Source organism: Oncorhynchus masou, chromosome 7, assembly GCF_036934945.1.
Source record: "Oncorhynchus masou masou isolate Uvic2021 chromosome 7, UVic_Omas_1.1, whole genome shotgun sequence".
NCBI lineage: Eukaryota > Metazoa > Chordata > Actinopteri > Salmoniformes > Salmonidae > Oncorhynchus > Oncorhynchus masou.
The window spans coordinates 19,891,001-19,918,504 of record NC_088218.1 but is presented as its reverse complement, the minus strand read 5'-3'; the positions used below and the strand labels follow the sequence as shown (position 1 = coordinate 19,918,504).

The 27,504-nt window shown below is 42.4% G+C and overlaps 2 protein-coding genes and 1 pseudogene across 3 annotated transcripts in view; all 3 read left to right on the top strand.

Annotated features, from left to right (window-relative positions):
• Window positions 1-1,091: 1,091 nt before the first annotated feature.
• Window positions 1,092-11,904, top strand: LOC135543477 (26S proteasome non-ATPase regulatory subunit 14). The gene is made up of 11 exons (XM_064970759.1): window positions 1,092-1,229; window positions 1,967-2,016; window positions 3,605-3,676; window positions 3,774-3,893; window positions 4,013-4,083; window positions 4,338-4,488; window positions 10,246-10,353; window positions 10,452-10,526; window positions 10,803-10,928; window positions 11,544-11,606; window positions 11,725-11,904. The coding sequence occupies exons 2-11, from the start codon at window positions 1,969-1,971 to the stop codon at window positions 11,821-11,823; spliced, it is 933 nt and encodes a 310-aa protein (XP_064826831.1). The 5' UTR covers window positions 1,092-1,229; window positions 1,967-1,968; the 3' UTR covers window positions 11,824-11,904.
• Window positions 11,905-12,004: 100 nt separating this feature from the next.
• On the top strand, window positions 12,005-18,024 carry LOC135543081 (T-box brain protein 1-like; annotated as a pseudogene).
• A 1,458-nt stretch (window positions 18,025-19,482) lies between these two features.
• LOC135543474 (sodium-driven chloride bicarbonate exchanger-like) overlaps window positions 19,483-27,504 on the top strand; it is a 52,981-nt gene continuing 44,959 nt past the window's right edge. For both annotated transcript variants that reach the window (XM_064970757.1, XM_064970758.1), the window contains exons 1-2: window positions 19,483-19,772; window positions 21,610-21,648. In XM_064970757.1, the coding sequence (XP_064826829.1) occupies window positions 19,725-19,772; window positions 21,610-21,648 (87 nt within the window). In that variant the 5' untranslated portion in view covers window positions 19,483-19,724. The remainder of the gene's footprint in view (window positions 19,773-21,609; window positions 21,649-27,504) is intronic.

Below are 27,504 nucleotides of genomic sequence, written 5' to 3'. Positions count from 1 at the left end.
CAGAGGAGCCCCGCTTTGAGCAGATGGCGCTGGGGTGACCTTTCCCCTCCACTGATGTGACAGGCGTTCTGGAGGGAGGTGTAGATGGAGAGAGAAACAAACGTTCTCCTCCCAACACCTCCACTGATTAGCTGGGGACATGGCGGCTAGGTGATACACCTCAGACAGATAGACAATTTAATGGCTGACACGCATTCCGTGCGACAGATGTGATCACTAGGTGTTTTTTCCTCTCCCTGGTAGTTTTCTTGTGTAATTATCTTGACTGTTATTACACTAATTGAGTGTGATTCACTATTTGACTCCCTCTTTGATGCTGAGGTACGTGCTTTCCAAGGATAGATGTAGAGATGTACAGCAATTGGCACATTAGATAAAGTATGTGTGATTGTTAAGTGGTGATCGTATTGCCCCCATCTTCTTTGTCATTGGTGACAATGGTTCTGTAGCCTAAACCAATTTATTACATATTTTGTACACTTTGGTAAAATCTGTAATATCAGCTATTGGTCGGTCTTGACTTGACACCAAAGAACATGTTCCACAAATGTGGATCATCCTTGACTATTTTGGGACGTGTCCTCATTCTGTGTAGGCTGTCTGCCTGCTACCCAAATGTTGGTTATACTAGAAATCCATAAAGAGAAGAGAATGGGAGCCATTGTGGGGGTGTAGTAAGAAGCTAATTACAAGGTGTCAAATCCCCAGGGATGGAAATGGGGGGACCAACAGTTATATATTATGTGAGAAGGGAAGCACGACAAACAGTCATTGCACGACAAACAAGCTACAAATCTCAGTGGAATATAATTGTATGATGTGACAATTATAGCAGGCTGTACTAGGATGCCCACATTGATAGCTAGGGACAATTGTAATAATGCATTCTCCCAAAGGTTGGAACAGGTTTGTTAGCCTAGTTTGTATCACACTAATATTTGGAGCTTTGAGCATCAATTTGGGTCTGTACTAAATGCATATACTGCTTTACTGGCTGGTGCAGTTTAAGGGACAGTGATTCAGCTGCAGTCAGCTCCCCCTTGCTTCTAGAAAGCGACCTACAGCAGAATGTAGCGGAGAGTGGAAGTGGTCATCAAGGCGCCGGAAGTACCCAATGTTCCGACGAATTTGTTTTGATTGAGGAATTCTGGCTGATTCATTGTAGCAAGCGAGACTTGAATAGTTAGCACACACAACTATTCTTTCCAACATTTTCACATCTTGAACAGGTAAGATCCCACTCCCACGAATGTTTATATCACTACCCTAGCAACAATTAATCCGTGCCGAAGAAGTTGCTATGTCAGTAGTCAGTTTTGTTTTCCGACTGGCGCGTGTAATGAAAGAGCTAACATTAGCTAGTTAACTGTCGCTAACGTTACCGCTAGCAAGCGAGCTAAGGCAGTTTATCTGGTTAACGTTAGCAAACTTAGTCAAACATGTTGGTTAGTGTACAGAGACCACTCTTTTTATAAAGAATTTGATGTTATCCCGCGTTTAACACTATTTCTTTGTTCTGGCGGATAACATTAACTTAGACAGCTCGATGATTAACGTTAGCCCACTATCTATAATATGTAGCTAACTGTCAACGTCGTTAGTTAAGCGTAGTCACTTTACTGTCATCAATAATTTGTGATGAGACAATTTAATATATCTAGTTATATAAGAGTCAGGCAGAATAACTAGATGATACTGTATGAAAGCAGACATTCCAGATTAATCATTAAAATCAGCTAGCTACATGTGAAACAGATGGTCACAAAACCATGTCTTCTGACAGTTAACGTTAACTGGCAAACTATGCCATGTCATTCCATCCTGCTCTTTTGACTGCCTTTTGGTTAAAGGGATTAACAACTGTTTTGTAGTTTACGAATTAACAACAATGCATATTGTTTCAAAAGTAATAGGGTTGAAGATGATACATCGGGTTGACATTCATTGCTGTGTTTTCCCTCAACAGAAATGGATAGGCTGCTGAGGCTTGGAGGAGGAATGCCCGGACTGGGTCAGGTGTGTTTTCAGCCATGACTTATCTCACACGCTGTTGCTATGGAATGCCTTTAGACCTTGTCTCATTAACTCAATAATGAATCAGAGCCCAATATTGGGCTATAACTATCCTACCTATATATCTACAACACCTATCTTATCCCTGATCACCAAACAGGGAGTGATTCTGACTTGAGTTGGGTGGAATAGGCTGAAGCGACTACAAATTGAGAGGCTATAGCCAGGGTAGACCTTGTTGCTCTTATTCACAGACTGAAAAGGACCTGGCACAGCTCGGCTGTCTTAAATATTGTAAATGTTAGTATGTTGTGTGGTCTATAGTCCACACAATCAGGTTAAGAGTTATTGTTATACAAATGTATTTAGTTTTATTTATTTAACCGTTATTGAACTAGGCAAGTCAGTTAAGAACAAATGACTGCCAACTCTGAATGACCCTCGGTCAATTGTGCGCCACCCTGTGGGACTCCCAATCATGGCCAGCTGTGATACAGCCTGGATTCGAACCAGGGGCTGTAGTGATGCCTCTTGCATTGAGATGCAGAGAGGTTGCCTCCCTCAATAACCTCTCTGCCAAGTTGAATAGTTTTCTTAGCTATAGCCTATTTGCTCTACAGTCTTTGTCATGTGAAATGGATAATGAGAATAGATTGTCAAGGCATTCTGTTCAATATGTATTAACAAATTCTAAGTAGCCTAATCGAAAGTAAAGAATTATGGTGTAGGCCACCTAACCACTGCATTGTCTCCCTTGCACTATTATCGAGCATGCTTTGTTGGAACATGTTTTTAGTGTAGCCCTGCCCAATCACAAGGGCCGGGGGCGCTCTTTGGTGAGAGAAAAGAAAAGAGCCCACTTTGTTGTGTTTATAGCGGCCAAGCCTTGCGAGGCGAGGCCAATGAGGAGCTTGCTCCCGACTGGCGTTGGATTTGCCAATTAACACCTCCAGTAAGTGGCTGCCTTGGCACCCTACAGAGGTGTTAAAAAGAGGGGGGGTGTCTTCTTTTAACTTCTCCCTCTCTGACATGCAGGGCTTCAGAGCACCATTTAAATTACAATATTACTTTCAGGATATTGAACATACAGATGAGACAGGTTAAAGGATTTTTTAAAGCCTTGAAACAATTGAGACATGGATTCTGAATGTGTGCCATTGAGGGTGAATGGGCAAGACAAAAGATTTAAGTGCTTTTGAATGGGGTATAGTAGTAGGCGCCAAATGCAGTTCTTGACACTCAAACTGGTGTGATGCTGCTGAGTTTTTCACTGGCTAGTGGCTAGGCTAATGTCAAATTGCAGGTGGTGTTTGTCAACAAAATGTAGAAGGTAGAAGCAGAAAGTAAACAGCATAGTGGCTCAATTTCCGCAACAATTAAGAGGGTTGAAGCACGAGGCTCACCTTCCCCGTGGACATGCGCAGACACTGAGAGCGAAGTCTTTCGCTGAGTCTCCCTTTAAACAATGATCATCAGTTTGTCAATAATATAATACTAATATATTATAAACTCCATTGAAGCTGTATTTTTGTCAAACTAATCAGCTCTGTGTGAAAAACTATAGCCTAAAATCTGTTATTTTCCCCCCCAGGGCCCACCTACAGACGCCCCTGCCGTAGACACTGCAGAGCAGGTGTACATCTCCTCACTGGCACTGCTCAAGGTAAGAAGGAAATAAACAGTTGCCATTTTATACCGACTAGTTACATGATGTGTGTCCATGGCGTCTACGTCTCACCATGTATTTCCATCTCCTTCAGATGCTGAAGCACGGGCGTGCCGGTGTGCCCATGGAGGTCATGGGTTTGATGCTGGGCGAGTTTGTGGACGACTACACTGTGCGAGTGATTGATGTGTTCGCCATGCCGCAGTCAGGAACTGTACGTTTCCCCAGTCATTTCCCCTAACAGACCTCGCAGGACAATGTTGAGTAACTACAGTTATGCGTGTGATGTTTTCTCCATCCGTGTTTGCGTAATAGCACTTCTCTCTCCGACAGGGTGTCAGTGTGGAGGCCGTGGACCCCGTCTTCCAAGCTAAAATGTTGGATATGCTTAAGCAGACTGGCAGGTAAAATGCATATGGACGACTTACTAATATAATACATATTAGTTAGAACACGACTGTTGATTTGGCATAGCTTCTACCGGACAAAGTCACACTGTAAATGCTCTTCACTCCAGGATACACTAAAAACAGAAAAATGTCATTTCTAACAATAAAACGAAATGTGTAAAATAGACATGAAGAAAGGTATCTGTGCAGTAATAGTGTGTAACTAAAATAATTGAGGTGGTTGTCATTGCTGTGGTTCCTCTAACTAGACCAGAGATGGTGGTTGGCTGGTACCACAGTCACCCCGGGTTCGGCTGCTGGCTGTCCGGTGTTGACATCAACACCCAGCAGAGTTTCGAGGCCCTGTCGGAGAGAGCCGTGGCCGTGGTGGTGGACCCCATCCAGAGCGTGAAAGGAAAGGTACGCCCAACAACCATAGGGATGCCAACTCATCACAGCGGTGCTAAAAAAAGTATTTCAGCACTCCTTCTCGTGTACAATTTCATTAACCAGGATGTGGACTGTTGTAAACTACTCATGGCCCAAATTTTTGTTCTCAAAATAGGTCATCCACGTGAACTTTGTAGATCCATAAAAATAACTGTCTGGGGGGGTTCTGATTGGGAAATTTGGAATGCAACATGGCTGCAAAATAGTGCTGTGATTATGGTTGGTAAGGAGGATATATGTTCCTATGGCGCAAATTATTACACAGTTGTTAATGTTAGCTAGCTACATTAGCATCTAAGTTGGCAAGATAACGTTACCCACGCTTGCCTCGGCTTACTTTACTGTGTGTGTAATAACCTACTGGAACACGTATATGCATTGGAGGGAGTGACTTGGATGCTGTATTACTAAACCCAGCATGGTAGCGCAGGCAGGTAGCTGCACAACAGTGTATATTGGAGGCGTGATGTCCCAATACTCTTTTCAATGAATAATGGTGTATGCTTCGCTTATCGAAATGAATAACTGAGAACAGAATGCGTCCTACAAATAGAATATCAGTTCCCGAGCGTGATGTCATCTCAGAATGAGTGTTTCATGCAATATCACATGTGACTGTTGTGAGCAGCCAGCTTGCGTTAGCCTACTCAGCTGCTTTTCTCACGCCATACTTTCTGCGCATCTCCGTCAGTTTTTTAAAATGTAATTTAGCCGTGATGGAGAGCTGGTGTGTGCAGACAGTGATGGGGTTTCTGTTCCATCTGCTTAATAATTATTATTAATTATTTTTAGCGAAGTGGATAGTATCTTTTCAATTCACCTGTAAGAGCAAGCAGGCCGGTCTGACTAGGCTTCGCTGTCATGCAGCCTCTGAGTGCCACTGCAATAGAGGAAAAAAGAGCACAGTGAAAGTCCTAATTGTGCCTTTACATCACTGAACACAGTGAGATTTTACGCCAAACCACTCAAAGGTTATGCTCCACATTACCGGAGCTACTTTCTACCATGAATTAGCGCACATTTGAGGTATTTTTGTCTACGAGGGGTTGGTCAAAACAAGCATTGGCGGGTCATGTTTCGGAGGAAGCATGACTCGCCCTTCGCCTCCCGAGCCCGTTGGGGAGTTGCAGCGATGAGACAAGATCAAAAATAGAATTATTGTCAAGAGACAAACGTTTTTACAAAGCCTTCGTTGTAGAGAACTAAATGTTAGGCTGGATGCAAGGAGAAGTAATGTCAATAAGACAATTCATTACCTTGATCTTCACTGTAAAAGGCATCTAGACTTTATACCATTTGGCTCGCAACCGTAGATGTGTCGGGACTAGGCCGATATTTTCGTCAGGGATGAAATGGTAGCCTATGAATTCATTTATAGAAATATTTGTACGTATTTAATTGGTTACTGGTTGTAGAAAATCAACTCGTTTGTGCAAAACAACTTTTTTAACATGACTGGTGATCTACGGTACTCTGCCTCGTACATAATAACCAAGGCGCAGCGGTGCTAAAGTAGTTCAGCACGCCCTCTCGTGTACAATATCTTTAATCATGACGCGTGCGGTTTTAAACTACTCAAGGGCCCACGTTTTTTGTTTTGATAACGAACAACCTTGTTTAGTGATGTTACCTGGCTAGCTAGCATGGTACCTTGGCTAAGCACATTTTGGATGGCACTCTTTTTCTAGTGTTCCTTAAATTGGAACTGACAGCGTTTTAGCAACATGAAATCTTATTAAAATCTGATCATATACACCCCTCAGGAAGAATGACACCATTGTTTTACATTTTCTGACAAGCGAGCGCTTAGATACGGTCGTTTTCATAAATTCATAGAATGTTTGGGAATGGCTTATATTAAGGCATTTCTGAAAAGTGGGAAAGCGGCCGTGCGTTTGGATAATTAAGACGCTGCAGTAAATAAAACCTGAAGTCTTCGCAGATCAGTGCGCCATAGCCAATCAGTTATAGTAGGCCTATATGCAAATAAGCCATTTGCCACGCGGGGCCTGCCGTCATTCATTTTGAACTGGACTGTGTGTTTACAGGAAGTAGCGGCAGCGTGACGTTTTATCATCAGAACGCATACGCCAAAAGCCATAAAATACATCTGGATGGATTATTTCTGCAAATATGTAAATGCCACGGGAGTCCTCTTACATTTGGCAACTTCAGTCCTATTGTTCAAGCAACCTTAAAGTTAGGCTATATCTCTCCCTCCGTTGCCTATGCACATCAACAACAATAAGATCAACAACTAGCTAGCCAGAACGTGATGAGCTGAAATCTAACGAGGGAACATTAGATAAAACCTCTCAAACTTTCAGCTAGTTGGCCGTCTCAATTGCACTGATAAATGATGGGGAATAGTAGCCTGCTCGTCCTTCTGCAGCTTGCCTGTCAATGCATGCTTGTCCCAACTCACGTTTTGACAACTGAATGGAAACTTGCCTGCCTGCCTGCCCGCCCATGTGATTGATGCAAAATATATACAAACGGAACTAAGCGATATGCTTACTGTGGATGTCGTTCAAATTCAAAAGAGCTAGCTAGCAAAGCGGTTCACATTTCTTGTTGACTGCAATAATGTCCCCAGAGCTGTTGCCAGAGAATTGAATGGTCATTTCTCTACCATAAGTCACCTCCAACGAATTTGGTAGTATGTCCAACCGGCCTCACAACCGCAGACCACGTGTATGGCGTTGTGTGGGTGGGCGGTTTGCTGATGTGAACAGAGTGCTTGCCCCATTAGGCCCTGATCTAGGGATTTCACATGACTGGGAATACAGATATGCATCTGGTCACAGATACCGTTTTTAAATAAAGGTAGGGGTGTTGATCAGAAGAGAGTCAGAATCTGGTGTGACCATCATGCAGCGTGACATCTCCTTTGCGTGGAGTTGAGCAGGCTGTTGATTGTGGAATGTTGTCCCACTCCTCTTCAACGGTTGTGCGACGATGTTGGCAGGAACTGGAACACGCTGTCGTACACGTCGATTCAGAGCATCCCAAACATGCTCAATGAATAACATGTCTGGTGAGTATGCAGACCATGAAAGAACTGGGACATTTTCAGCTTTCAGGAATTGTGTACAGATCCTTGCGGCATGGGGAAGTGTATTATTATGCTGAAATGTGATGTTTGAGGATGAATGGCGTGACTGTATAGTTTGATTGTATTGACATTCCCAGCTTTAGTTAGTCATCTGTTTTTGTTGAAAATATTCACTCATTGAAACTGAAACAGTGCATCCTGAATGGATGGAGGCAACAAACGATGTACCAGGCCAGCTTTGCTTTACAACCTGTTAGCAATATTTTCTGGACCACCAAGAAATGTATTGGTGAATTATATGAATCGTCCATTGAACTGCATCCATCTATTCTGCCAATAATGCGTTACTATACATCATGGAATTCTGAGTCAAGTATAGCCTATTTTTAAAACCTCTTATGAAGTTTATATTTTTCATATTATGGTTGTCTGTCTGACAGTGCTTGAGTTACTTTGCAGATATGAAACAGTTTCACTTTAAATTCTGTTTGGTGCCTAACATTTGGGAGGGTGGGTGTGTGGCAGGTAAGGAGTGTGTAGGCTATGCATTTAAAGTTGTCTGAAGATGAGGCTAAATATGGTTTCATATGGGCCTTGTGTGTTTTCCACCTTACTGCCACAATGAAAATGCAGATCATTATGCAGTTGTATTCCTAACTACGTTCCTCCTGCCCGATCATAGGTAGGCCTTTGGATATGAGTAAATCAGCTATTTTCTGCAGTAGCCTTTTTTATTATACAGTAAAAAGTGTGAAACTAAATTCAATGTGTTGTATTGAGTAGAGGTGTGACTATCAGGTTTTTGTGCAGCACACGTATAGAAAATAGGAACAGGCGTTTACAGATTATTATTATTTTTTTTTTTCCGCGAAAAATATTTCTCACCTTTTTGGGCCTTCATCAGTTTGCGTCTCTGAACCACCATGATTGTGATGGCACCTGCCAATGCTGTGAATGGACTGGTGATTTGATTATCTTTTGTATTTAGCAATGTTCTAATTTAATTTGTATGCCAATTGTGTGACAGGTTGACTTTCTTGTGGGTGCAAACTACAATCAATCCAATAATAAAATCAGTGGTTGACTGACTGGGTGGAAGCTAAAATCTCAAACGATTTGAGTTAACAGCGTGTGTAGTCATCTAAGGTTGTTTACTCAGATCTCCTGGGATTGAGACGTCTTCATCTAGAACTGATCATACACCCCACTCCCCATCACCACCACCCTCCTTTCCTTGTTATGTTTCTTTCTCTCTCTTCCACCCTCACGGGCCCCATATGGCACTTCCTCCATCTGCTCCTGCCTCTGTGCTGCAGGGAGCTGTCTATTATCACCTCCACAGAGCTGTCTGTGAATGTGAGAGCCAATTCCATCTCAATGTGTGATCTCCGCTCAGAGGAGAGTGCACCACTAGAAATGAAAGTTAGCTCCCCAATGTTTTACATTAGAAATGGTTCCGAAGCACAGGCGATCTCATAAAGATATTTAATTAGATTGCTATTAAGAGTAGTGTGTTGATGACCGAGGGGATGGCTTACAACCTTTTTAGTCTTAATATTTTGCCACCCAAGTGTGAGAGAATATAAAAATATATACATTACATTTTTACAAATTTACAAATACCAGGGCACGTTTGCCAATCTTCATTTTGACATATTTGTGTTTTTAGCAGGTTTCACCGCCTCTGCCTTCGAGAAAAAGGTGTCTCTCAGCCAAGTCTTGCTGGTGAAAGATGAAGCCTACGCTTGATGTGCTCAGAACATGGCAGTGTCCTGCTTCCCTGTCACGTTCAAGGTCTCTCGTCACTCTGTCTTCCACTCGGAATCTCATTGTACACAATCCATTATGGTCCATTCAATGAGCAGCCAATATAACCACAGAACATGACAATAATGCCTGTCGTTTCACGGTGCTCGGGACACCTTTCCTTCGTGAGACGAATTTCCATGCAAGACACGATAACCTAGAGTTAATTTGGAGTGACACGGGTATTAAAAGTCAAGTACCTCATCCTTGGCTAAGGCAGCCAGGATCAGTGAAAGAAAATAGCTAAATGTGTTTCAACACACTAATCTCCAATGCTTTGTAGTAAAATGTATGGATGCAGGTCTCAGGGTGACATCCTAGTAAACAAAGGCATAAGTCAGGTCCACCATAAATCCATCAATGTTTTAACATGACTGTAACCGTGAGCTACTCACCTGTCATGCTTTCACACAACCGCGGTCCGGCAGAGGCTCACCAAGCATGGTTGCATATCTTTGCCTTGCTATGGCTATGCAATGTCTACTCACCTGGAAGGATGCAACGCAGGGTCTAGTAATAGGATGTGACTAGGGACATGTCCTGCACTCAGGCACGGCTGTGGTTTTGGTGTCATTTACACACATCTGGAGTGACAGCCTGCTTCCAGCAGTTGGTACCGTCCCTGATCTGCTGTTCACTATCTCACTCCCTTGCCAGTCATCTACTCTCCCTTTCACAGTATTCTCACACACAACGTTACCCTCATGGCTTAGATCCAAAGCAGAGTGTGGTACTTGGCATTCTTTCAATTGTTTTCATTTATTTTTTTTTTTCTGCTCGGGAATTGAATTTCAAATGGAATCGGTACGGACTTCGTTTCTCTGCTCTCTGTGAGATAACACAGGGTTCCTTGTTATTTCGGACAGGTTGTTATCGATGCGTTCCGGCTGATCAATGCCAACATGATGGTTCTGGGACACGAGCCCAGGCAAACCACCTCCAACCTGGGCCATCTGAACAAGCCCTCCATCCAGGTAAGACCATGGAGCCTCTGACCAGCTCTGTGTTTTTAACATGCATCTGAACGTGGAGTTTCTGTTCTTATTTCAATCGTCTGTTGTCCTCCTCCAAGGCTCTGATCCATGGACTGAACAGGCATTACTACTCCATCACCATCAACTACAGGAAAAATGAACTCGAGCAAAAGGTGTGAAACATTTCTGAAAATCTATTATGACATCTGTTTAAGGGGAGTATAGAATGATATCAGAAAAAGATGAGGACTGTCTTAGTTTAATGAGTTAATTATGATTTTGCCACAGTGACATTTCATAATATGCTTACTGTATGTTCTCCTGAATGACAGGTGACGTCATCTTCTGTGCGCCATAACAATACGTACACGGTGCCTCTATCCTCTCTTGGTTGCATGTGCCACATTAACATATGATCTTTGAGTGACTTTTGATCCTTGACCTCCCAGATGCTGTTGAACCTACACAAGAAGAGCTGGATGGAGGGCCTGACCCTGCAGGACTACAGCGAGCACTGCAAGCTCAACGAGAACATCGTCAAGGAGATGCTGGAGCTGGCCAAGAACTACAACAAGGTGAGCAGGCATGGATCAGAAGGGGAAAGTGGGAGGGCCTGGAAGTATTTTTAGACCAGGGGTCAGCGTGGGCAAACTACATGAGTTATCCCGGGTGGTGTTCATTAGTATTCAAATTTAAGAAAATGGACTACAACAGGGAGGGACTACCTGGACTTGTCCAATCAGAAACACTAATTTCCAAGACATGGGCATGGCGCATGGGGGTGTAGTGAGATACCTGATGGGTTGGACGATTCATTTCTCATCACTCATCTTGAAAAAACGTGGAAATCAATCAATCCGCCATCATTAACACAATGGGAAAAATCGAATGATTTATTATTTAAATATTGATAGTGAGCGGGCTCAGGAGAGAAACAAAATGTTGGCGTTTCAGGCCATGTGGCGGAAAGTGATGTGGCCGCTGGAGATGTGTGATGGTGTTCTGGGCAGGTGTGATGCAACTGATGTTTGTATGATGTATGTTTTGTGTTTATAAAAGGTCAAATAAAATAAATACACTTTTGTATTCTGTTCCAAATAGTTTTTTTCCTTTACATGCCATAATGAACAAAACCCAGCTTTAAATGTTAACGTTTGAGTGAGAATCAATGTTCCTGTGTTCTACCCCAGGCGGTCGAAGAAGAGGATAAGATGACCCCTGAGCAGCTGGCCATCAAGAACGTCGGAAAGCAGGTATCCGTCCTCGCTGTAACCTGAACACAACCTCTGTTTTGCGAGCTACATCATAAATGCCCATGTAAAAATCTTTGCAATGACCCTCCTTGACCTGTTTACCGTGTTCTTCTCGCAGGATCCCAAGAGGCACCTGGAGGAGCACGTCGACGTCCTGATGACGTCCAACATCGTTCAGTGCCTAGCCGCCATGTTGGATACTGTGGTCTTTCAGTGAAGCCACCCCCCCCTCTTGCATTTAACTGTTCATATTCTAACTTTGTTTTGTTTTATAAAAAATAAATGTGTATGAAAGGTGGGCCGTGGACTTGTATCCTTATAATACAGAACAGTAGCATGGGTGATGTGTTGCGATTTGACTGGCTGGTCTCAGATGGGTGTCTGAGAGAATGTTTTGGTCCATACACACAGAATGGCTGCATCTGAAATGGCACACTAATCCTTATGTAGTTCCCTGGTCAAATCTAGTACACATATATTGTGAATAGGGTGCCATTTCTGACACACCCTATGAATCTTGCCAAGCTGCCAGCTATCACTAGCTGTCATTTTTCAATTAGTTATGCCATGGTTGATGGCACTTCTGATACTCTTTGAAGCCTTGTTTTCCAATCACGTTAAAAATACCCTCCCCATTTGATGTGAGACATGCCCACTTTCAAGATTGAGTAATACTTCCTGATTTAAAAAAAAAGGAAATATATGAATGTTGTCATTAACTATAAATATGTTTTAAATATATAATCTGCCTGCCACATGGTACTAGAGGTATAACATTAGCAGTATTTTGTTCCAGTCCAGCAAAACGTACATGATCAGAGAAATGTCTATAACTGTTATATAGGCTACTTCACCTTATTCCTGTAATGTAGTGTAAAAACTGTAGGCGTTTCATTAGGTTTGTTCCAAGCGTATTTAGAGTTCATATTCCCTACATGTGATACGCGTAACCTTAACCAAATTGGTTTTTGTGTTGCGCGTAATGCTACTTGCGCAGCTCCAGTATCTTCGCATCTCAACACCCAACGCCCAATAATATGGATAGCGACGACCGCAGCTCAGACACGTCTGAACTCGCTACCCAGTACCACCCTATGCTCTCCTCTAGTGAGGGGCTGAACTGAATAGAGGAACCTAACACGTTCTAATAAAGAAACCACAGGGATGACAAATCCGTCAGAAGCAGACGACTTTATCGACTCGGAGGACTCATTTGGTGACGGCGACAAGGGAAGTAGGAGGCAGTCTGCTCAAGAGACCGTCTGTGACATTCGTCATACCTTCCATGGATCTACAGAGGAACGGTATCCCTCGTCTCAGCCCAGCCAAGCTCAGCCCGCGTCTGCTACCTCGCCTGGTACCATGTTCCCACACCGGACACTGCACGGAGCCACCTACCCGGCCCTTGCCATCACCAGTTCGGGTCACTACATGGCACACCATCCTGTGGTCACGCAAGGCTCATATAATAGCCTCTTGACCACCACGTCACCTCAAGGCTTCCCAGCGCCCGGATACTTTTACGCCCAGCCATATGGGCATGGCCACCAAGGAGGTGCTTTCCACAAGAGCTCAGCAATGCAAACCGGGATGGTATTTGGTAAAGCGCAAGTTTATCTCTGCAACAGGGCTCTGTGGCTCACGTTTCACAGGCACCAAACAGAGATGATCATCACTAAACAGGGACGGTGAGTATTGACCCGTTCCTTTTCTCGCCGCCCTTGCGGTTATGTTGGCTAATGTCAACATAGTGGGTAAACTGCCGTACTTATTTGGACGAAGTAGATTGACGTGTTTATTAAAACCGCGTGGGGTTTACTAACACATTATGGCCACAGCAATAGTTCAAATTATAAATAATTTCGTTCTCTAAGTAAAATTTTAGCGGGATTTAGGAATTTGTAAAGGAAATACAATTCCTATTAATCTTTTTTCTACTTCCAGACGAATGTTTCCATTCCTGAGCTTTAATATATCTGGTCTTGATCCGACGGCAAATTACAATATTTTTGTGGACGTCAGTCTCGCTGACCCTAATCACTGGCGGTTCCAAGGAGGACAGTGGGTACCCTGCGGCAAAGCTGACTCAAATGGGACAGGCAAGTGATTTTACGTTTCTTTTCCCCCTTCTATTCTCTCCAAGTGAGGTTTTCTGGCAACACAAGTGAGTAATGTCTTCAATAATTAATATATAGGGAACAAGGCCTACATGCATCCAGACTCTCCGAACACCGGCGCGCACTGGATGCGTCAAGAAATTTCTTTTGGAAAACTGAAGTTGGCAAATAATAAAGGGGCATTGGAAAGTGCAGGGCAGGTAAGTTTTTAATATGGTCCTAATTTCGTACAGTCCCAAATACACATATATATATATATATATGAATGAATGAATGAATGAGGTCTTGAAAATATGTTATATTCAAGTCTGGAGACGTTGCATTGAGAGGTTTTCTTTACAAAATTATGCTTTATGCATTTCTCAACCATATTGTATGAAATAATACAGAATTTATTCTCATACATATTTTGTGTATTTAGTGGAGAAAAAAACTCTTCAAGTTGTTCTTTGTCTCTAGAGATGATCACAGATGCCCCAATTAACACCTGTTTTTCATGTCCTCTGTTCAGATGGTTGTCGTTCAGTCCCTCCATAGGTACCAACCCCGTCTTAATGTGGTCGAGGTGCACGAGGATGGGGCCGAGAACGCAAGTCAACCCAGACAATCATTTACGTTCCCCGAGACGCAATTCGTTGCAGTCACAGCATACCAGAACACAGACGTAAGGAAATTCGTTCATTCAAATATTGATTTATTTTCTTAATTTTTTATGTATTTTTAATGTTATTTTCCTCTTTCAGATAACACAGCTGAAAATAGACCACAATCCTTTCGCAAAAGGTTTTCGGGACAATTATGACAAGTAAGTCAAAATAGATTAGCCTAGCCCATGTTATTTTTTAATAGCCTTACATATTTAAATATTATTCTATTGGAATTATTCGAATCTCAAATTGTAACTCAAATATGAACACATTTAATGTGGTTTGTTTCGAGATTAGACTGCTTTACGCACGACTTTTCCCCATTTTATTGGTGACGATACTGTCACTCCTAAAACGACCATAGTTTTTTTATTATTATTTCTTCAACACCAGCTTTAAGTTAAGGACTACATTCTGATGTAAACGATCTTGAAAAGCATTACGGTTTTGGATACACGACTGTTTTTGTTCCATTGGAAATTTATGAGTTTACTTGTCAGAATTCCCGTGGACAGACAAGTTCGATTTTTTTTGCCAATATTCTCTTCAAATAGTTAGTTTCTTACATTCGATGTAACAAAAACTATTGGAGATTAATTAGGCTTAATGGTGTAAGACCTCTGGAGTTCTTTTTAAATGTGTTTTATAATTGCATGCCATTGTTACTTCATACTTGTGGAAACGTTTTATTTGAGGTCTTTCTCATTTCCTAATTGATTGTTTTGGATATGTCTAGAATCTACACAGGCTACGATAGTGACCGGTTGACGCCATCACCGAGTGACTCGACCTACGCTCAGTTTGTGCCCGGTGCCAGATATGCTCTTGCTAATTCTTTCCTTCAGCACCAATTCGTCAGCACTTATGCCAAATCCTGTTTCCGCCCTAGCGCAGGAGCTACGTCTGGACTAGACTATAACGTTCCCTTAACGAACAGCATGCTGTCACCGCAAACCAGCGAGGAGGACACGATGGCGGCATCCCCGAGATGGTTTGTGACACCGACAAACAACAGACTGGACTATGCCTCCCGCACAAATGACGCGACTGGAAACACGGCCACTTTGCTGTCATATGCAGCAGCTGGAAAGGCCCTACAGCTGTCCGCAACGGACAGTTCGGGTAGAGCCCTTGCTTATTACGCAGAACCAACGGATTTTGCGCGTACCTCACCCCAGTATTGCGGTGCGTCTAGCCCGGCCCTGTCTTGCTGGACTAATGGACACGCTATTGGTACTGCGGACTTTGACGAGGTCCTCTCACTTTCAAAGGAGAGTTTGCCAACGGGTGTCTCTGAAGACGCAAAACCACAAGATATCTCGGAGTCTAGTTGGATAGAGACATAAACTGAATTGAAGAGATATCCCATCCTAGGTTATTGGCATCAACGAGAACAGTCTAAATACCCACCTGGACATCGTTCATTCGTTTTTTTCATTAGACTGCATTTTTGGATTAGCCTACAGTGGGCTGTGGATATGACTGAAGTATTAAAATGTTAACGACAAAATGGTCTATTTAAGCTATAATAATGTACATATTTAACATTAGCTGTAGTCCCACTCTAGATGTTTTCATTGAATCCTGTTTTCTAATTTGACTGATTTGATTGATTTTTGATTTGTTGAATACATTTTTGGAACGTGTTCATGTCTTAGCCTGCATTGAGTTTCATTGGCATTATGTTTTATTGTGCTGGTTTTAGTAGGCTTTATAGGATCCACAATGTCTTTACTTGTGCTAAAAAAAGGTTCTGAGCTATAACAACTGTACTTAAAGTAAGTAGCCCAATGCTTCAAAACACAAAGGACATATTCATAAATCAATACCCAACGCAAGAAGGTCAAGAGGGAATTTGTTGTAGTCTTTGATAGGATGTACACTAATTCATTATCTAAAAATATAAATTGGATTAAAAGCAGATGGATAAATTGCAATTCCTTTTCTCTTGTACATGGAATGAAGGTTTATTACTGCGGTTGCTGCTTTGCTTGCAGATGCGCGAACAATGGAGCAAACTCCAGATGAAAGATATTCATGAGGACCACAATGGATATAAGTAATCTGAACTTGTTTTTTAATCCTTGATAATGTTTAATGTGTGTATTGTTGTACTCACATAGCTGATTCAACATATGTATTTTAAATTGGTCAAATAACTCATTTATTCGGCGACTCTTGAAGTCTTCTTTAAAAATAAAATATTTTAGTGTTAAAGTAACTGTCCAGTGTTTCCATATTTCTATGAAATATGACCTATAATTGACAATATGAGTGAAATACTTTTCATTTCAAAAGATGATAATTAAATATGTTGAAAATAAGCTTTTCGGTGTTTGAATGGTGTGGGCATACCCCAATAACACAATGGTGGGGGCATATTAGTGGGGGTGTATACAGGTCATTAAAATATTAATGACAAATCAACCGCTGATTGGCCAACTCCACCAATGAGCCAACCTGACTTTACATTATATGCGGAAATTGTAAGCATTTTTTTAAATGTTTTTTTTTCTCTCAAATGTATGCTTTGGCTTCAAATACGAGTATAGGACGAGTCAACAACGTTATTTGAGTATGAGCTAACAAAAACCTTTAAAAGTGACATTTTCACTGTACAGTTACTTTAACCGTCATTGAGGTATTTAATAAAAATTAATCTCGGTTAGCCCAGAACAAAAATCTTGCGCAATTTGTTCAGCTGTGTTTACATATTTAAATATAACGTACATTATTTGCATAGAGCTTCCTATTGGTTATTTATTATAATTTCCAAGTGGGAAAATCGGCCAAACCTGTAAATTTACGAGTTGTTTTTCCAGTAGTCTTTCTATGAGAGATTAACAGAAAGTAGTCGTGGCCCAATCCCAAACCAGGGACTGTTTACATAGCAGGTAACGTGGCAGGTTGGAATTAACATAACAGGCTAGGAGAATGAGGTTAAGGTTAGGAAAAGAGAGGTTGACAACTGTAGCATTGTAGTTAAGTCTAAACAACTGTTTTCCCCAGACACTGTCCATTAGATGGAGCTGTAGTAGACCTACTCAATCTAGTCACAACGGTAGAAACTAAACAGACCAATACTGACATACCATCAGTGACAACACGTCAGGCTTTACTTGAGAAATACTGCACCAAACACACAACTGACCGACTAAAATCTGCAAAAACGTCCAAATTAATTACAGATTTAAAAAAATATATATATTCTCACTATTTTACATTTACATTTAAGTCATTTAGCAGACGCTCTTATCCAGAGCGACTTACAAATTGGGAAATTTTGAAAAAGATTGAGTTTGTTCCTATGGTGACCCATGGGGGACAAACATCATGAACGGCCACATCGAACCACACCCCCAAGAATTATTTTATTTTAATTAATGAGCAACAGAAACACTGAGCAATTCACTTGCTTTTTAGCCGAATCTAAAAGGGGTAGAGTATCCAAAAATGTAATGGTATGCTGTCAAACCAGCCTCCAAAAAAAGCTAAAGGGGATCTATAAAGATTTGCTATGTATTCTCCTAAGGCTCATTGCTACTAGAGCAGCCCTTCCCCAAGACCAGCCTTCTGACTGACTTCCTGAAGCAAGGCCACTGCAGAGGCCCATTGGAAACATCAGTCAACCATTCACTGCTCAACCTGTTATGAAGATGTCAGGTGTGAATCAAAACTTGACTGGTTTAGGCTACACTTATACAGTTTAATTGCCTATACAAATAACAAACCTTTTTTTTGGTAATCATCTTTAATTGCATATCCTAACTTTGATCCTGCCCTTCAAAGGGCTTTTTCATACACTTTTTGTTGACATTCTAGAATGTATCCATGTCAAAAATGTATTCGTTACATCTTCACTGTCTGCCATCTAGAATTTAAATGAATGAGTGTGCGCACGCATTTGAATCAGGAAATCTCGATTTCTGCATAGAACAACAGTGCAGTGCAATTTCATCGTGGTTATGCGTGTGCCTCTTGGTATAGCAGTCCCCCCCCCCCCAGGGTGTCCGGCAAAAGCATCAGACCACAGAATAAGATTAGATCTGAAGGTTTCAGCTCGTACACACTTTGAACCCTCTCACTTTGAAGCACTGAAATGGCTCAAGGTGGAAACAGGAGTCACTCAGATTAAATTGGGGTTTACCAACAAAATTGTCCCTTAACTCTGCCTCCAAATATCTGGGTTGGACCAATATGCACTTTAAGCACTTTGACATGCAAATACAGGCTCAGCCTTACTCAAGACATTTTAAGACCTTTGCACTATCCTGCTGACTTTTTGTAAATGTTCTGTAAATATCCGTTGCTTTTTTTTCTCTATTTCACACATTTCAATCTAATATCTCGATGTGATTGGAGATATTTGTTTTTTTTCTGTTGATATTTGTTTTATATTTGTAATATATTCCTGCTTGATTAATGTTGATCATTGAATTTTGAGAGAAATGAGCTGACTACTGAAAATTACGCCAATTTATTAATCAAATATTTCAGTTTGATTTGACAGATCCCATTGAACACCAGGTGGCACCAATGTAACGTTTTTTTCCAAAGGATTTCAATCAACGACTTCATAAATGGGTGAATGAATCAATGTGCTGTATATCCCATCTCACTGCGCACACATGTGGGCCATGATATAAATGGTTCATGGTTATCTGCATGTATATTACGGTCCCAATTTTCTCTCGTGGATTGCAAATTAATTGCTTTATAGGCTAATTTCTTGGTTCAGGCAGCAATCATAGGATCCTTTGTTAAGCACATCGGGAACAGAACCAAAATAGGCAACATTAAAATATAGTGGCCTACGTGTTTTTTGTTGTGTGGGTAATTGAATCGTAATAGGTCCTTGGTAACCTACCTAATACCTAATTACATATTGTCCCAAATGAACATAAATATATGTCAAGATAGCTACGAGAGCCCACCTCTGTTTTATTCTGAGCTTCTCCGGTGTCGTGCGTTCATAGCCTGTTCTATTGAGTGCAACCCGTCCTAAATCAATATTCTGTGCATCATTTTTAAGAATAGGTCCACATGTCTGCAAACTTGGAGCAACGCGCGCCACAGTAGACGCAATCTATATCGTGCTGCGCTTCATTGCCTCACGTGTGCTCCACCTCGTCATGTAGCGCAAATTGCACTCTCCAAGCTTGAGCGAGTGAATGGGAAATCGCTACCCCATGCCGAAATGATGTAGGACTGGAAGAGGAGGATGCTTATCTTAATTTGAGAAAATCAACCCAGTTTATATATACGGGTTCACCCTGATTTAGCCCGGCAACACTAGACATAAGACGACAAAAAGGAGCATATCCAGTCTACAGAGAAAGCGAGGCAAGGATAATATGGACATAACGGACCAAGGAGCACAAATGGAGCCGCTACTACCCTTGGTAAGGATGTCCCATAGGCGACCTACAATATGCAACCATTGTTTTTTCACTGAAAAATTGATTTTATATCGATGATTAAGAATGTCGATGTGGGGATTGAACACACCACCATATACCAGCCTGTGTGTGCAATACATTTGAAATAAATCATAGTCTTTGTATGTTATTACATTATAAAAATGACAACTGTAGTAGGCCTAATACAGGTAAGTAGGTTATAACCTATTTTTATAGACCGGTTTGCCAAGACAACGGTTTTATCCCAAATATCAAGACATCGTAATGTTTGTGACGATTTTTTTTAGTCTGGACCATCCTGGATCTTTTTGTTTGTTTGTTGTGCTGGACCAATAGACCTACATTAATATTGTCATCAAATTGGGCTAATGAAATTTTCAGAAGTTTTGTTGCTTAGTCTGCTACAACATCAAGTACCTATATAATACGATAATTAACCTGATGTAGAAAGATACGGCCGTCTTTATTTACCTATTACAAATGCCTCATTTTCTGTACATTTACATTTACATTTAAGTCATTTAGCAGACGCTCTTATCCAGAGCGACTTACAAATTGGTACATCCACTAATTTCTCCTCTAATGCCACAGCTGACACATTTTGTTTCTTTGATAAAGGATGATGTAGGCCCATGTCTTTGTTGAGTCTGCAGTTGATGTGTCTGTGGTTCCAGTTCAATTGGTCCCTTGCTGGATTACTTTATGGTGGAGTTGATTTAGGAATGTCTGTCATGTCGTGAACGTTCATCAGGACCCCGAGTCAGACGCAACCTAAAATCACCGCTGATCACCAAAGTCTTCATAGGTAGAAGAACTATGGTGAAGTTCTATTCAGTCTGTCTGTCAATCACTGGTTATGATGCAAATAAAATAAGCCATTTAAGAGTTTTTGGACAGAGCCAGCTCCTATAATTAAGGACAGCTGTAAGTTCACGGCCTCTTGCCTTTATGGTAGTTTACTACTAGACAGTGGACATCGGGCTCATCTGATATCTGATTGGACCCATTAGGATCTATAGGTGTATTACTAAGGTAAGCCACAGACCGACACCACTCGTCAATAAGAACACCCTTTCTATGGTCAATCCTCGGCCATAGACAAAATTGATGAACCGTAATCTATACATGCTTCTGCATGTTGGACAGAGACCATGTGTTATTAAACTGGCGACGACACTCAGTGGTGTCCAAAGACTGTGCCTGTTCCAGCGGTCAGGTCCTGTTTAGCATTCCGGTGATGGCGTGTTGAGGAAGGGCCGCCTCAAAGCCAGGGAGAGGAGAAATAGGACTTTTGTTCAAACGCCGTTGAAAACATTGTTTCCCTTTTTATGAATAGGTCATTATAAAAAGAAAAACAACATTGATAAATAAAAAAATAAAAAAAACATTGATAAATTACATTGATAAAGCAGGCGTCTGTGTGAGCCTACTTAACCAGTGCTGTAGATTGACCACAGGTTGACTATGACGTGGGACGCTTTTGTTCACTAACTTAATGCAAAGTGCAGTGCCCTGTCATCATAACTCTTGGCTGTCTAGCTGTAGCGTGTTTCCTGAATCCCAATGCGTTGCCTATCGTTGCTAAGAGTCGTTGAGTGGGTATGTGAGGTGATAGTAGGAGTGAGTGTTCTGTGGAAATCCTCACTGTATGACAAACAAAAAATGTCATGCAAACTTGTATTAGAAACCTGGGAACCGGCAGTGATTGCATAGTACTCAATGACTTCCAGTGTGAAGATGCGTAACTTAACAAGACTGGATTATGCATGGAAACAATGTCCTGTGGATTGATGTTGTACTTTGACCCTGTTATTTACAGGAACCAGGCCCTCAGATACCTCAAGGAGACAAGAATGTGGTGAGTACTTCTGCTTTCATACCAAAGCCAAGCATGCAGGATACGTCCTACTACTTTTGCTCAGTGATGCATGAGTCCTTTTGATTTCCACTACAGACAAGCCACTTCATGCAGCAAATGTGCAGGTATCCATTTAAAACTGTCTTGGTTATGAACGTCACGGAACATCCGTCTGGCTTCCAAAGACCTGAGTCAGAGTTGAGATAACAGCTCCCCAACCAAGACCTTCACAGAAATCAGTCATTGACATCAACGGGAGACTTCAAGCAAAAAACTTGAGTCAAGCGCACTGATTCCACATCAGAAATATATATGCTGGCATATATTGGGGTTTAGGGAGGGTGTTGGGAGTTAGGGCTGGAGACAGGAGATGGAGAGTGTGTGATGTAGTAAAGATGGGACGGAATGTTGAGTCCTAATCCTAGACACATTGAGCCTGGCTGGTCTTCTGGCTGGAGTGGATCCAGTGTGGACAGACGGGGGAGGTCTGTAGAGCAGGGTGGGTATAGCAGACAGAGGTAGCCCTGTTCTCTTGGACAAAATGTTCCTGGATCAGTGGGGCATCTCTGTCTGACTGGGTGATCCGAATGTGCAGAGCCAGCCCCACTGTAGCGAGATAAGTGCCTAGACCGGCTGTGCGCCCTTGGATGTTTAATTATAACGGATAGAGGGAGCTAGATGAAGAGAAAGGGGGAGGGGGGGAGAGAAGATACAGCTAAGAGAGATGCTAGTGATTTTTCATCACATTTCTGATAGTTTCCCCAACAATCCTATTTATCATCCGTGCCTAAATTGTTATTGATCCAGTACTACTACCACCCGGAATGTATGTCATTAGGTAGTGTAGCAGAAGAATCGCTTGAAGCGCTGGATCCATTTCCATTGCAGCATGTTTCTGCCACAGTGTTCCGCTGACCATGCAGCACAGACAGAGTACAGTAGTGTCATAGGCAGGACACACACACACACACACACACACACACACACACACACACACACACACACACACACACACGCAGGATGACTGCAGAGTAGAAACGCCTCATAACATGTCCCTGTGGAGGTGGGTTGGATCAGAAGTGGCAGGTGCAGCGGTGAGAAGTCCTAGGGCTTTTCAGTTCGAACCCCACAGAAGAAGGGTCTGTGCGTGTGTGTTTTGCTTACCGTGACTTAGCTACAAGCCTCTCTTAGATAAGAGGGCCACAACACCACACAGCCCAGCATCGGTGATGTCAGCAGCTCACTAATCTCACAGGGGATTGGTGGATGGATGCTTGTCAGAAAACATCGGAGCCCGTCTGGATCAGAGCTGGGCAGTCTGAGCGCTTGTTTGTGTTGCGAAGCTGCTGTCAGGATGAGGCTGGCTGGCATGGGGAAGAGGAACCGGTGAGAAGAGCCTGGCTCGACCTTACCGCCAATACCTTTAGCCGACAAACACAGGTTCTGTCCGGGGATTGGATTCTGAGCTTCCATCTTGCGGTCTCTCGACCACTGTACAACCAAGAAGAAATCTCGGGCATCCTTGCCCACACTGACGCACCATGTTATCGGGGAGCTTGGATCCCAACTCCAATGGATTTAACTGCCAGGTACGCCTCTGGGTCTAGCCTGTGCCACCTGAGGGAGGTTGGCACATAGGGGGTGGCACAAAGAATGGGATGGAAATGCTGGTGATGTTGAGGTGGCCTAAACTATTAGTTGTTGCGTCACAACATTGTTTGTGGTCATGTAAGAATATATCCTGATTGGCGTTTTAGCTCATATTTGGGGTTATGAAAGTACCACCACTGCACACATTCACCTCATAATTCCTCGACTGTGACATTGGACAGAATCAATATACAACATTATTGATGGATCGCAAACGGGCCATTTTACACTTTCCTGAATGCTTTGGCAGATTAACATTGAAGTCACTACAGGGCAGAGTGAATGGCCTCCAGTTCAGTAGTATAGTGTTGGTTAATGCGATGCCTGATCACTGCTGTTGTTCTGCAGTAGAGGCTAGCTGTGCTGCAGATCTCCTGGCATAGGAAAAGGTCCCGAGGAGCTACTGACAGATGGGTCTTGAGCACTCTCATTTTGCGAGTGGTGGGAGATCGAGCTAGAGATTATACCCACTGTCATGAACCCGATTGATCTTTGAGAGAAGCAAATGACCTAAACTGACCTAAACTGTTCGTGTTTGTCTTTGTCCGTTTATGGCTACTTCAGAAGCATTGCTGTTTGTTGATGTCTTTTAGGTTTTGGATTAAACTGTCTTGATGTCACTAAGTGAATAGGAAAGCCTGTGATAGAGAGGTATGGCTTCGAGAAGCTCTGCTGTGATGCTGATGCTGAGCACACTTCCATTGCCACGGTAACCACGGCCATCTGTAGGGATCAGACCTGTGACGACGTTTGCCCTTATCCAATCAGATGGCTCTGGTGTAAGGGGCTCCGCCCATGCTAATCCACTAGCTGTAGCTATATAGAATCCCCTCGGCTTGAAACACATGTACAGTACTCTCATCCACATTAGACTGATCTACAGTCAGTAATCCTCTATCCAGTAGATGAGGCTTTGTGAAAAGTCACATGCTATATATGCTTCAGATTCACATAGGTGTTGTTGGTCAAAATAATAAGTAGAGATGTTCTTTAATGTATACCTCATGGCCTAGATATCCTATGAAGGTAAATGTTGATCATCCCTGCAGGTTCCGTGCGTCACAGAACTCCCTGAGAGACACATGAGGAATGTAGAAATTGGGTCACAAGGCTGGTGTGTGTGTCCTGGAAAGCTGTATTCTAACCTATCCGTCTTCCTGGAAACGGCTCGTGTGAAAGCTCCGGGGTGAAGTTTCCCCTAGGTACAGATTTAGGATCAGCGTCCCCTCCCCCAATCCTAACCTTAACCATTAGTGGGGGGAAAAAGCATAGCTGACCTTAGGTCAGCGTCGAGGGGCAACTTCACCCTATACCCGTGTGAACAGATAGGTCTGTGATTTTTACTGGCAAGGATATGGGTACATAACCCAGGCACACCTTTTGGTCAACATTAGGAGACACCCTCTGTGTTTATTGTTTCTTAATGAGTTCCATAATACTTCCTCCCCCTGAAAGATAACATCAGCAGACCACCTCCTCTAGTGCGGCAGCCAATCATATTGTTCTCTCTGCCGGAGGTCGACCCGAAGTCCCAGGATGTCATTATGATTTGTAGGTGGTTTACATTTTAAACAAAGACTTTGTTCACAACCGGGATGTGCAACCCTGGCCCTGGGGTTGCAGACTGTGTGCTAGCAGGCTTTTGTTCCAGCCCTGCATTAACACTTCTGATTCAACTGGTTACATTTAGTGCATCATCAAACCAGTTCCGCTTCAATCTCAAAAAAATATATAATATATTTCCTGTGCTGAAAATCATCATCTCCTTGAATAAGGTAATTAGAATATAAATGCTCAAGGGAAAAGGAAATCTCAAGCAAGGTCCTAGAGTGGTTATCGAAGAAAGGAATGACGCCCAGCAGTGTGTGTGAGAGTTAAAGATGAGAAAGGGAGTCATTTTAAGCTGACAGTCATTTTTAAGGGAACTGAAAGTGTTGGGTGCAGTTGATTTCAGAACACATCAGTCGCTAGTTGAGAGACCTCTACACGCCATGCTCTTTGTTGAAAGCCACCCGACCATTTGTCTGTTTGATGAGAGCATGTCGTTATCACAAAATTGGACATGAAGAGATTGCTACGGTTCGTACTGACCTAACATGTGAGGGGAACGCAGGTGCTATCGTTACACACACTGTGTGTGTGTGTGTGTGTGTGTGCTCACTCAGGTTCTATACTGAATAAAAATATAAACGCAAAATGCAACAATTTCAATTTTTTACTGAGTTATAGTTCATATAAGGAAATATATTCATTAGGCACTAATCTATAGGTTTCACGTGACTGGGCAGGGGTGCAGCCATGAGTGGCCAATCAGAATTATTTCTCCCCCCTCCCCACGCCTCCTCAGACGATCCCGCAGGTGAGGAAGCCGAATGTGGAGGTCCTGGTCTGTGGTTGTGAGGCCGGTTGGACGTACTGCTAAATTCTCTAAAACGAAATTGGAGTCAGCTTATGGTGGAGAAATTAAAATTCAATTCTCTGGCAAAAGCTCCAGTGGACATTCCTGCAGTCAGCATGCCAGTTGCACGCTCCCTCCAAACTTGAGACATTTGTGCTGTTGTGTGACAAAACTGTACATTTTAGAGTGGCCTTTTATTGTCCCCAGCACAAGGTGCACCTGTGTAATGATCATGCTGTTTAATCAGCTTCTTGATATGCCACACCATCAGGTGGATGTATTATCTTGGCAAAGGATAAATCTTCACTAACAGGAATGTGTGCCAGAATTTGAGAGAAATAAGCTTTTTGTGCGTATGGAAGATTTCTGGGATTGTTTTAAATATCAGCTTATGAAACATAGGACCAGTGTATATTGCCTCATTTGTCATCACCTCCAAGCCTCCAGTGCTCCTTCGTGGGTCGTCCTTGTTACCAGTATCAGTTAGTACAGCTTATCTAGAGTTTTGATTAGATGGTATATACTGTAGCTACGAAGTGACTTTTTCATAGCAGGTTAGAATTTATGCTGCAGGTTAAGAGAATTACCCTAACCTTAACCCTTACTCTATCCATTAGCCTAACCCTTATTCTAAACCTAACCATAACCTAAGCAAGCAGTTGCTTATCAACAGATAGTTTGTTGGTAGTATGATGCTCTACAGATAGAAAATCTGGACTATCCAAATCTGGACTGAATTAGGTTTGGAAAAGGGTTAAGGTTAGCTAAAATGCTCTCCTAACCTGCTACAAAAAGTAACTTTCGGTGGTAGCTGTACTCCATCTAGTCACATCCCTTATCTAAGTCAATTAGCTTCCTGGTGGTCTGACCTCTCTCAGGTCTCAGGAAACATTGACAGACTTAGTTGATTCCTAAGGTCACAGTCACACCCACTCCATAATAGTCCATTGATGTCAGAACTCATTAGAATGAGTGGTGGCTGGTGGGGATACAGACTACTAGGTTACTCTGGGTCAGTTGTCGTGTCCCAGAGTTGGGGGCTGATTTGGGTCAGTGGTGTATTGTATTGATAGGCTAGCTGGCTGGGGGAATGAAAGCGTCACCTGTGAAACTGTAATTCTATTCCGGGCCACCTGCTGTTTGTAATCCGTAGAGGGATTTTGGTTTTGGAGGCTTTCGGCTTGATTCTTGTTTTTTGTTGCTTCGTCACTGTCACGGGAAAAAAAAAGCGACAAAAAGTACGATTTGACAGAGCAAATTTTTGTTCATATTCACTTTTGTACCTTTTCACTTTATAAAGAACGTGTGTCCTTGATGTTTTTGGATTCAACGCAGGAAACCTGTTTACAGGGTTGTTTAGATGAGATGTTTTATTGTCACATACGCCGGATAGGCCCTGCAATAGACTCGCGCCCTGTCCAGCAGGAGTACTTGTGCATCAATCTGCCTCACGCTACAGAAACAGGAGAGAGCCTCCTACACTATGGGCCATTCTGGCTCGGAACAAAGCTTACTTACTAAATAGACAACCGATACCCCTCCCATCCCACCTCTAGCGCCAAATCTGTATATCAGCAAATATAAGCGTATCGGATGCAGTCCAGATTAAAGGGGGACTGTTGTAAACTTCAATTAAATAGTTTGATGAAGCTCTTTCTGGTTCCTGTTCTGTTCAGGGCTCTATTTTCAAGGCTGTGTTCCAAATGGCCCTGTACTGCACAGATGGTACATACAGTTAGTCAGCTTGACAGGAAGGAGCAGGGTGCATCAGTGAGCAACACGTGTTTATTTAAAAAAATATATTTTAC